General features: G+C 54.3%; 1 protein-coding gene across 2 annotated transcripts in view; it reads left to right on the top strand.

Annotated features, from left to right (window-relative positions):
- PTK7 (protein tyrosine kinase 7 (inactive)) overlaps positions 1-12,380 on the top strand; it is a 93,169-nt gene that overhangs the window by 55,354 nt on the left and 25,435 nt on the right. For both annotated transcript variants that reach the window (XM_076067660.1, XM_032955995.2), the window contains one exon: positions 354-506. In XM_076067660.1, coding sequence (XP_075923775.1) covers positions 354-506 — 153 coding nt within the window. The remainder of the gene's footprint in view (positions 1-353; positions 507-12,380) is intronic.

Genomic DNA, 12,380 nt, shown 5'->3' with positions numbered 1-12,380 from the left:
CGGCACGGGGTTAGAATGGGGAAGGAACGGGGAAGGAACGGGGAAGGAACTAGGAGATGTGGGGAAGATGGAGAAGTGCGGGGAGGCATGGAGGGGTGTGGAAGCAGAACCAGAGTGATTTTTCAAATGACCAAATTTGGATCGTGATGCCAGCACATAATGGCCTACTCCACTTGGAGTGACGTTACGGGGGTATCTTTTGTGAAGCAGACGGCGCGTAGTATTTTTTTGGTTAATACACACCGCAGTGTCAACCAGGGCAGCTTCTCAGATTGCAACTGTGTCCTTATTTCACTGTGCCACCGCGTGTCACCACGTGTCCCCGTGTGCCCTCGTGTGTATGCGGGGAGCAGGCCACGGTGCACTGCTACCTCCCGGCGTGGCACAGGAGGCCGGCACGCTTGTCTTCCGGAAGGTGGACGCCTCGCACGAGGGCGACTACTCGTGCACCGCCTCCAACTCCATGCAGGGCGACATTGAGGCCACCGTCCGGCTGCAGGTTGCTGGTGAGTGCGACGCCGGAAGAAGCGGTGGCAAGCGTGACGCTTGTGACAGCGGAGGGCGAGTGGTGATGTCTGTAGGTCGCCGGCGGATGCGACGGCTGCACGAGTCGTGGCGAGCGTGACACCTGTAGAGAGGTGTAGTGGTGAGCGTGAGACGCCTGTAGGCTGCCGATGAGTGGCGGTGAGGAGACCGCGTTACATCCTCGCCGTCCACCGTACGGAACCAGCTCCGCCACTGCCCAGGGGTCGAACTGGGGACCTCACGATGCATCTCGTTTCCACCTCTCCTGCCGGAATCCTAACCTCACGTCGTTATTATCATTATGTAACTGTACGCGTGTGGAATGTGGATTTCCTCTCATCAGGGGGATAGAGGGGGGGGATAATCATTGCACTCACGAGGGAGGCCATACGGATCCCTCTAATTGAACTTGGGATTTTCTTGTTTGCGGAGCTGTGGGAACAGCTGTTCCTTTGGTAAAAATAGTCGAGGGCCTTGTGACGGGACTCCACCGGGAGAAAGAAAATACAAAATACGAAACCCAAAGGCATTGTCGCTTGCTGAGCGATTCGTGCCTCGCACGCGATCCATGATGGGGGGGGTGGGGGGTGGGTGGCGGAAAGGGGTGGGCGGATGGCACCGGAACATCCCTAATCACAGGGCTCAAGCTGCCGCTGCTCCCACTCATCGCAGATCACGAATAGCGGCTTAATATAAAATCATCACCGGAATTCGCCTTTGCCGTCACCGAGAGGAAATGCAGACGTCGACGCTCATACCGGCCAGCCTTCACCGGAATATACGGAGTGTTAAGTTTATTTTTACTTGGGCACGGTGAATATTGTGGAGAGGGTGGGTGGAGCTGGGTCGCGTTGTGATGTCAGACGGTGCGGATGTAATAGGCCCGGCTGAAATGCAATTTGTCGTCGGCGTCGGACGGATTCCGGAGGCGTTCCGGGAGTTAAATGTGCGGATTGCCTCGCCGCGTTGTAATGAGTTTTTCCGGCGCGCACACGCGCACCCTAATTTCGGCCGAGCGAGCGATTGAATCTACGCCCCGCGAACTCATCTCGACGACGCGGGCCACCCCCTCTCGGTCTTCGCGTCACGATCGCCTTCGCAGCGTAACAAAAAAAAAAACGCGCGTTCCCACCGCGCCGGGCCGACATAATCGCTCGCCACTTACACTGTCAGGATTGGCGAGGCGCGGCGTGAAAAAAAAAGGGCCGATTTGTACAGAGATCCCACGGGGAGGCCCCCACCGCGGGCCGGGGAGGGCCCGGCGCCCCGCGAGTTGTCATCCGACCGGGAAATTGTGATGCTGCACGGGCAGAGGATGAATCGCGTGTAAATATAGGCGCTTTTGTTTTGTTATTACTTTTTTTTATTATATTTTCAGCCGGGAGATGTGTCACGCCCCAAACAGCAGGTGGGGGAGTCTTGTGACGGTAATGATCAGAAAGCCCTGAGGGGGAGCCTTGCTGCGATTGAAGCTGCAGAGCTCTTTCAATCTCTCGCTCTCTCTCACAATCTCTCGCTCGCTCTCCCCTCTCACTCCCCTCTCGCTCTTTCAATCTCTCACTTTCTCTTAATCTCTTTCTCTCACTCTCTATCTCTCTCAATCTCTTGCTATCGCTGTCTCAATCTGTCGCTCTCTCTCACTCTCTTGCTTGCTCCCCCCTCTCTCACTCCCCTCTCACTCTTTCAATATCTCACTTTCTCTTAATCTCTTTCTCTCACTCTCTATCTCTCTCAATCTCTTGCTATCGCTGTCTCAATCTGGTGCTCTCTCTCACTCTCTCGCTCGCTCTCCCCTCTCACTCCCCTCTCACTCTTTCAATCTCTCACTTTCTCTTAATCTCTTTCATTCACTCTCTATCTCTCTCAATCTCTTGTTATCGCTGTCTCAATCTCTCGCTCTCTCTCTCACTCTCTCGCTCACTCTCCCCCCTCACTCCCCTCTCACTCTTTCAATCTCTCACTTTCTCTTCATCTCTTTCTCTCACTCTCTATCTTTCTCAATCTCTTGCTATCGCTGTCTCAATCTGGCGCTTTCTTACTGGCACTCTCTCTTGATCACTGTCGCTCTCTCACTCGCTCGCTCTTTCTCACACTCTCTCCCTCTCTCTCCCTCTCTCGCTCTCTCTTGCTCACTCGCTCTCTCCCCACGGTGGGAAGGAAAGCGGTAGTGGTGACCGTATAGCGAGCGTCGCGGTGGCCGGTGTGTGTCAGCACGGCGAGGTGGCGCGCTCGCCTGCGATCCGCCACTTTGGAAACGAGGGTTGGTGGATCATGTACAGGTTGGCAGTACAGCAAGTCGGTTGATGAACCCGTCCTTGTGGGCATTTAAGTGGTATCCTCTCACACGCACCTTGGGTTTTCTCCGGGTATCGTTGTTTTCCTCTGACACGAAAGCACATTCCTTGCAAAGGAATCGGCCAAACATTCCCAAGGCAGCACACTCCCACAACCGCGTCCTACGATTCGTAGCACAGTTACCCATCAGTCCTACCCAGACCCCTCGAGCACCCAGACCCCGCGAGACCCCGGACCCCGCCGTGAGTCCCCGCGAGTCCCCCGCGAGTCCCCCGCAAGTCCCCCGCGAGTCCCCCCCGAGTCCCCCCCGAGTCTCCCCTGCGAGTCGACCCCGCGAGAACCCCCGCGAGTCCCCTGCGAGTCCCCCGCGAGACCCCGCGAGTCTCCCCTGCGAGTCTCCCCCGCGAGTCTCCCCCGCGAGTCTCCCGCGAGTCTCCCCTGCGTGAGTAAAGCAATGTAACGTCTCTCTGGCAGTCACTTAAGAGCTCACTCGGTGCGGCACTTAGGGCGCGCGGGAGGACGCGGGATGCGCCGCGCGAGCGAGCGGCTGTCACGCTCGAGTGTGATGATGCCCCTGAGCTGCGGCCGCATCACAGCTGGAGTGCCGCCGAAGCACTTTTTATATTTTTATTTAAGCCTCCTCCTCGGTACACGCGCGTGCGTGTCACAGCACGGCCGAGCCGGCCGGCTGTAATGGTGCAACGAGTGGGAAGGTGGAGGGTCTTTGTGCAGTGCCCGTGGCTAGAGTTGTATGGGTGGGCGAGCGTGAAGGTGGAGAGCGGTGGCGCGGTGGTTCGCGCGCTGCGCTACGAACCCGGCGACCAGAGTTCGATTCCCGCTCACGGCTAACATTGGTGACGAATATCTGAACCAGTCCTGGGCTTCCTACTAGGTTGACTCGGCGTCAAATGAGTACCTGGTTCAATGTGTAAACATCGCCACTCGGGTACAAAGTCGGCCGGGCGTGGGGACGGCCACCTACCCCCCCATGTGCCACGGCGGCCTTCGTACGTGCTCGCTCGCAGCAATTCCCCATACGGGGGATCTTTGTCTTTGTGGACATGCACGTATATTTTCCCCTATGTTTTTTTTTAAATGTGCACTTTTGTGCATGTGTAGTGACATCGGGGATGTCACTGTATGGTGCCTGCCCATAAGGGCCGTGCCGTTCGATGTTCCTACATCGTGGACAGCACCGTGTGGGTGGCTGTGAGTAGTACCAGCCCGAGCGGGGCTTGGTGAGCACAGGGATAGTGCGGGCACCACGCACAGCGTGTGGTGGGGGCTCCCACGAGGGGGAGTGGTTGAGCGTCAGCCCAGGGGCAGGGTTGCCCCGGGCCATGGCACTCTGGTTGACCCCGTAGACACGTGATCCGGAGTGTCCACACAAGGGGGCCCAAGGTAGGGGGGCTAGTGGGTGATCACGTGTCCGGGGGGGAGCTCTTGAGAAGGATCGAGAGGGAACGAGAATGCTCGGGAAGGCGGGCGGGGCCGAGGGTGGAGCGGCCCTGACCGTAGGGGGATATAAGGCGGGTCCCTGAGAGGGACCGGGGTCGCTGCGTTGTATAAGCTGGAAGCTCAACACCTCCAAGCTGGAAGCTCGGCGTCTCAAGCTTGGAAGCGCTTCGTCCTACGAGGAATCACGTGGTCGGAGACCCGAGTGAGGGTCCGACCCTTCGTAGCAGTAACTCTCCTGTATAGTGTAGTTAGCTGGGTGGTCACCACCCTAGGTTGTATCTGGTGAAGGGGCAGTTACCCCTTTGTGTTACGGTGTTACAAATAAATGTGTTGCCTCTAAGAGGAACAACGTCTGCGACTCAGTTGGACTCACTCCACATCTGTGTATATATCTTGCCAGTGAGCCGTCTCTACTTGACATAACCTCAAAGGGCACCTAGCCTAGCACAAGCGCTGTGGTGACATCATCACCACTTAGAGGCAAATGGTTGTTGTTATTGTTGTTGTTTATGTATGTGGGTTTGTGTGAGTTTATTACTTGAAGCGGTGTAAACATCACTGCTGGGAAGACAAAGGCAGCCGGGTGTGTTCCTGGCCACTCCACTCCCTCGTGTGCCGTGCCAGCTTTAATAGGCGCTCGCTAACAGCCCTTGCACGTTTTATGTAGGCTCTGGGAGACATTCATCTCTGTGCATTGTGTGTGTAATTGTGTACATCTGTGCTTGCGATTTATTTTAGGCATGCTTGCATGTATTTGCGTGTGCGTTTGTGCTTGCGTGTCTATGTGTGTGCGTGCACATATGGCGCGTGCATGATGCGTGCATGATGCATGCATGTGCATATAGTGTGTGTACAGCGTGTGCGTACATGATGCGTATATATATACAGTGAGGGGAAAAAAGTATTTGATCCCCTGCTGATTTGGTACGTTTGCCCACCGACAAAGAAATGATCAGTCTATAATTTTAATGGTAGGTTTATTTGAACAGTGAGAGACAGAATAACAACAAGAAAATCCAGAAAAACGCATGTCAAAAAATTGATGAATTGATTTGCATTTTAATGAGGGAAATAAGTATTTGACCCCTCTGCAAAACATGACTTAGTACTTGGTGGCAAAACCCTTGTTGGCAATCACAGAGGTCAGACGTTTCTTGTAGTTGGCCACCAGATTTGCACACATCTCAGGAGGGATTTTGTCCCACTCCTCTTTGCAGATCTTCTCCAAGTAATTTAGGTTTCGAGGCTGACGTTTGGCAACTCAAACCTTCAGCTCCCTCCACAGATTGTCTATGGGATTAAGGTCTGGCGACTGGCTAGGCCACTCCTGGACCTTTATGTGCTTCTTCTTGAGCCACTCCTTTGTTGCCTTGGCCGTGTGTGTTGGGTCATTGTCATGCTGGAATACCCATCCACGACCCATTTTCAATGCCCTGGCTGAGAGAAGGAGGTTCTCACCCAAAATTTCACGGTACATGGTCCCGTCCATCTCCCTTTGACGCGGTGAAGTTGTTCTGTCCCCTTAGCAGAAAAACACCCCCAAAGCATAATGTTTCCACCTCCATGTTTGACGGTGGGGATGGTGTTCTTGGGATCATAGGCAGCATTCCTCCTCCTCCAAACACGGCGAGTTGAGTTGATGCCAAAGAGCTCCATTTTGGTCTCATCTGACCACAACACTTTCACCCAGTTGTCCTCTGAATCATTCAGATGTTCATTGCCAAACTTCAGACGTGCATTTATATGTGATTTCTTGAGCAGGGGGACCTTGCGGGCGCTGCAGGATTTCAGTCCTTCACGGCGTAGTGTGTTACCAATTGTTTTCTTGGTGACTATGGTCCCCGCTGCCTTGAGATCATTGACAAGATCCTCCCGTGTAGTTCTGGGCTGATTCCTCACCGTTCTCATGATCATTGCAACTCCACGAGGTGAGATCTTGCATGGAGCCCCAGGCCGAGGGAGATTGACAGTTCTTTTGTGTTTCTTCCATTTGCGAATAATCGCACCAACTGTTGTCACCTTCTCACCAAGCTGCTTGGATATGGTCTTGTAGCCCATTCCAGCCTTGTGTAGTTCTACAATCTTGTCCCTGACATCCTTGAAGAGCTCTTTGGTCTTGGCCATGGTGGAGAGTTTGGAACGTGATTGATTGATTGCTGCTGTGGACAGGTGTCTTTTATACAGGTAACAAGCTGAGATTAGGAGCACTACCTTTAAGAGTGTGCTCCTAATCTCAGCTCGTTACCTGTATAAAAGACACCTGGGAGCCAGAAATCTTTCTGATTGAGAGGGGGTCAAATACTTATTTCCCTCTTTAAAATGCAAATCAATTTATAACATTTTTGACATGCGTTTTTCTGGATTTTTTTTGTTGTTTTTCTCTCACTGTTCAGTTAAACCTACCATTAAAATTCTAGACTGATAATTTCTCTGTCAGTGGGAAAACGTACAAAATCAGCAGGGGGTCAAATACTTTTTTCCCTCTGTATAGTGTGCGCATGTCCGGCGTGTGGGTGCATGATGTGTATTTATATTGTGTGTGCTTGAGTACGCGACACTTCCTCCCTCGCTCACCCCAGGTGGCCGTTTGAGAGAGTCCGGCCAAGAGCGCAGATTAGCGCCGCAGTGCCACAATAGACGCTGCCAGCAAACACGACTCCCCTGCCCCCTCCCCCCCCCGCCGCCCCCTCCACCCAACCCACAAAAACAAATTCATAAAGAGCCCGTGCTGGCATGGGGGCGGGCGGTGGAGGAGCTGTCGCGAGGCCAAGCTGCCGTGAATGGGATTTCTAATTAAACGTTCCCGCACCTTGCGAGCTGCTGCCGCGCTTATCGCGCGAGCAAGGTAAGCGCCGCGCCGCCGCCCCCACCGCCGAGTCCAGCGGATTTTTTCCCACAGCCGCGGCCGCGGGCGCGCGTTGTTATCTTGCCGGCGAGCATGGAGGAGGCGGAGCGACACCCGAGACGACGCATACCAATGCCCCGAACATCGCATCGTCGCCCCCCCCCCACCCCCTCGCACGGTGATGGATTGTAGGCGAGTTACAGTTAGCCCCCTCGACATCCTCCCCACAACCCCTCCCCCCACTCACCCCCGAAGCCAAATCCGCCCCGACCCACATGGAGGTTCGACGAAGCGTCGCGATTGATTCGTGGGTTGCGATTCAATTTTGCGATCCCATTATTCTCGCGTCGTTGCCGTCCCGCTAACTCGGTTCTCGTCTCAGTCGTGCAGTTTTATTCACTCCCGTTGAGCTACGAGCCCGCCAACCTGAGTTTGATTCCCGGCCACGGTTAGCTTCTGAACCGATTTCAGTCCTCTTGTCGATTTAGCATGAGCTGGTTTAGTGTGTAAAACATCGAACGTGCCATCTCACTCGTATGCTTACCCGTTTGTTCCGTCGCGTTTGTCTTGTTACGTTCACTCTAGCCTGCGTGGAATATTTAGCTCATCGATTGTACCGTAAGGTTGGAGGCTGGCAGCGCGGTACGGAAAGGGATGGGACCGGGTTCCCTTCCCGACCCGGGCAACTTTCTGCGTGGAATTTGTATGTTCTCTCCCCTGTTTTACATCCTCTGGGTTCGCTGGTATCATCGTAGAGCTTAAAAACCTACCGTGCCAACTGGTATTGGCCAAAACATCCCAATGCTGATAAATCACCCACAAATTACTCGGTTTGAGTTATACACAGCAGCAACATCGGACCCCACTGCACAAACTGGCAGGACCAAGTTTTATTTACAAGTGTAAATACAAAAATATATATATGGCGAAGCATCCAGTGCTGGGCTTTAGTCTGGTGATTCTGGGTTCACAGCGAGCCCTCGTTTGCGCATATCTCTTCAATTAACGGCGTTTAGTCTGATGCACTAATCGCCATTGCGTGTGCCTTGCTGGCTTAATCGTGTATGTGATGGTGTCTGGCCAAGTGGAGCTGTGGTTAGAGCCACTGGCTCAACGTCTGAAAGTTACGAGTTCAAATCCTGGGTTGATACAATGAGCACCATTTTGTCGCGAGTCTCCAGTTACGTGGATGGACTCACCCCACACCATAGGAATGTGGAATTATGTCCACTGGCCCAAGGATGTAAACAGGAGATGTGCATTGCCCCATGCTCATTTGAGATGGAACCACGATGGCCCTCTCACTTTTGATTTGTCTATTTTGCGGAATTTTACGGCCCTTTGCCAATCCGCTGCCAGATAAAGTCCTCGCTGTGGCAGACGAGGGGGTTGTCTGACCATACCTCACGCTGCTCGATGTGGGTTGATAAAGGAGGCTGCCAGGAACCGGTTCAGACGTCATCACTCGCCACTCTGACGTTAGCCTTGGCCAGGGATCGAACTCGGGATATCTGGCTCGTAGCGCGGTGACCTTGCCACAACAGGCGTCATGGTCAGGATCGAACTTACGACCTCCTGTATACCGGGCGAAGTAGCAGCTGTGTCTTCCACCCAACTTTGTGGTCCATATCTGCTGGATGTAATTCTTGCCCCGCTTTAGCGGTAGGTGGTTATTGTGGGGCAGGGTTGTTGTTGTTAAAGTTTTTTATTGCTCATTTGTGGCAGAAAATGGAATTCTGTGTTGCCGGGCCGGCACGCTCGTTTACCGTCGCGCCGGGGCCTTGTAAATGTTTTACAGCGCGCGCTCTCGGGCCGTGCCGTGCCGCCACGTCGCCTGAGGTGTTCGCTGCAGTTAATCGCGGGCGCCGGTGAAACCGCACGAGCGCCGGGACGGTACCACACGAGTGCCGGGGCGGTGGCGACGTCGGCCGCCGCCCCAGAGGGCCCTCGTGCACGCCAGGAAGGGGGCTCAACGGGAGGCCCGGCAAGGCGCAATAGGGCGCCGCGGTGGCGAGATGTTAACTCCTTCGCCTGGTATACGGGAGGTCGTAGGTCCGATCCTGACCATGACGTCTGTTGTATATTTGGAGTTTGCATGTTCTCCCCGTGGTCACGTGGATTTTTCTCCAGGTCCTCTGGTTTTTACCTCCACATTTTTGAACACGCGTTCAACGAAGTCATAAGCCACTTCGTTGAGCTATCATTTGTGATAGAAAAGAGCTACATAGCTGAGTGAGCCTTACCTGGTAAAATAAAATAAAACAAGTTTTTAGTATATATCCGAGGCAGGCAAGGTTTTCTTGGATATCAGCATGGCTCACAGCAAGAAGGGCACTTTTCTGAGTGGAGTTTGTATGTTCTCCACCTCCTGCCCCCCTATTCTGCATGTTTTTCCTCCCAGGTTATTTTGCTTTCTTTCCATAGCTAAAAGGCACCACGGAACTGGTATTGGACAAACTTTACAATGATTAAAAAAATGGCCTGTAAATTATTCAATTGGGATTATGCAGCAGCAGCAGCCACAGCAACATCGCCGCCCCATACTGCGAAAACTTGGCAGGAGCCTCCTGAAAAAGAGTCTTGAGACCCGATGAGGCTCTCCTGTGTAAGAAAATATATCTGAGCCAGGCAAGGGGTACGTGAGCCAGGCAGGAGTATGTGAGCCAGACAGGAGCCCCCATGTTCCATCGCGCGCTTCCACACTCCGGTGCTCGGCTGCCGCTCTTGACATTCCGCGTAGCGTCGCGAACACCGCCGTCGTTGCACGTGAACCCTGACCTCTGTCACCAGCGTGCAAATTCGTGGTGGCTCGTTTGGCTCGGCGAATCCGAGGCCCGTTGCGGTTTATCCCACCAGGGGGGCCTCCTGGCGCCGTGCTCTCGTGCGCCGTACAGGATGGCGTGCGCCACGGTGAGGGTGAGATGGCGCCGTTGACACGGGCCGCAGAGGGGGTGGTGGGCGGGGGGGCGAGCGATATCGGCTCCGAGCGTCTATCTGGCAGTTCCCGGTGCATTCCTGTGTGTGGCCCCAAATGGTGGAAGTTGGGACGGACTCCGATAATTTGTGTTCGCTCGGGATGGACGGCCGGGCCAGGGAAACTCACCGCGATGCTGAGCGGACATCGTTCGGACATGTGGCCCCAGGCGCGGAAGACGACGATGGACAAAAAGTTCATACCGTGAACGTCGAGGGAAAGAGAAAGATGGATGGGGAGACCGAAAAAGACCTGGAGAGAGGTTTTCAACGAGGTGGCGGTGGATCGAAGACCGTGGAGGAGAGGGAGAGGACTCTGAGATTGGACCCCACCCGTCGTGCGACAAGACGAAGAGGCGTGATCAGTCCGCTGCTGGATGAAGCTGTCGCCATGTTCCCACCGTCCCTCGATGTAATGATCCGCGGAAGCGCCTGTACATGGCGGATGCTCAGAAGGACGTTGGGTGACAGATAAAGGGACACGTAGATTGGAGAAGAAAGGCAGGTTAAAGACATCGTATTGACTGTTAAGAAAGTAAGTGGCCTTGGACAGGACACGTCACAGCTAGAAGGAACGATGCCCGGTGGTCGAGACTCACGACGGAATGGCAGCCAAGGAGGGAATGTGCCCGAGAAGTTTTATCTGTGTAGATTTTCTTTTTTTATTTTACACCGCAGAGGTTAATGCGTCCGTCTACGAGGGTTTGTTTGCCGCTCATTGGATAAGATGTTTGTCTCGGTGGGTTTTTTCGCTGACGGTCTCCGTTGAGAACGATGTGGTCAAATCTCCAAACCGAGATGGGAAATGGAGCCAATCTCTGTTGATAGAGCGACCGGTCCTGTTCAATTCACATTGTTCATTTGTCCATGTTATTACGGCACCACGGCGTAAAGTACAATCTTGCAAACTGCGAGTCGGCCAGCCTCTCCGCCCTCTCTCTCTGCTGTGAAGCAGCTCCATTGCCCAAACATCAGCCACTTGTGTAAATGTTGATACTGCGGCCGTTTTAATGGCACACGTGGTGAGTTGTGCTTGCGCCCCACTGCAATCACAGGTCCTTCGACCGTTATGGCGCCGTGAGCCCTTTGGAGCAGAATCTGCGCGGAGAGGCATCGAGTTCCAAAAAGGGCGGCGCTGCCGCTATATTGGAGCGTCGGTCGCGTAGGTGTGGGGCCAGCCGTCTACCACCGGTAGTTGGGAGCCGTCTGCGAGGCGCTGCTGATGTTGCCATGCTAGCCCCTGGGGCCGGAGGAGATGGCGGATAAAGCGGCTAAATCCCGGCGCTAAAAACACGCAACTGCTCGGCTTTAGCCCCTCGCGGGGGCCCCCCCCATGTTTTGATTGCGGGGCAATTGGCCGAAATGATCTGCAGCCTAAACATTTTATGCGGTCGGCTTAACTTAGGGGGCTCGCTCACTCCCTCCTGCGTCGCGCCTTACAGAAAACGCGGCGTTTGTTTTCGCGAGCCCTTTTCAAAACCGTTCTCTGCGCTTGGCAAAACACGAAGGTGATGAGCCGCAGGAAGGGACGTGAGCAAGCGGCACGTGGAGGCACGACGCCGCGTTGTCTGCCAAAATGCCGGGCGTCTTGGCAAACCGCGCTCGGGGTTAACGGGAGGTTAACGGGAGGTCGCGTGGTGGGACCAGGTGCGCGGTATACCTAGCGTGCGCCACCAAATCGAGGCTTCTTGGCAAACGCTGTTCCGTTGGTGATGTAATGCCGTTGCCACCGGGAGAGAGACAGAAACTGGCGGAGCGCCTGCTGGGCTGCTCGGCGAGTCACCAGGAATGGGTTTCATCCAATCGGAAGCGCTCACCGTGACTGGAGAGAGCAAAGAAGTGGAAGATGTCTCTCCATCGTCGGCCGCCACGTGACGATGAGGGAAGAGGGAGATTCCGATGCTGAAACGGTTGCTGCGCGCTCATCGCCGCTGGCCGTCTACAGCTAGTGGTGCATATTCCACATTCCTATGACGGGGACCATTTCAATTTTAGGACAAACACCGTCTCGATCCCACATTCTTTTTTTATGCTTGGGTCACCTAATTTTTTTTATTGGCTCGTGCTGCGCCATGTATTTTTTGTTGTTGCAAATTTTAATTTAATAATTAATCTTTGCCTTGACAGTTGCCTCGGTCTCGGGCCAGGAAAAAATTGTGTTTGTCCGAGACTCCCACCGTCACTGCCGCCGCCAACCCCTCCGCTCGCTCACTCGCAAGGGAAGCAACTCTGATTCTGGGCCAGATGGGTAATTTGTGCGACGGGCCCTGGGAGGGGAAGCTGA

Source organism: Petromyzon marinus, chromosome 17 (genome assembly GCF_048934315.1).
Source record: "Petromyzon marinus isolate PM22_M1 ecotype Great Lakes invasive population chromosome 17, UKy_Petmar_22M1.pri1.0, whole genome shotgun sequence".
NCBI classification, from domain to species: Eukaryota; Metazoa; Chordata; class Hyperoartia; order Petromyzontiformes; family Petromyzontidae; genus Petromyzon; species Petromyzon marinus.
This window is presented reverse-complemented; position numbering and strand designations above follow the sequence as displayed.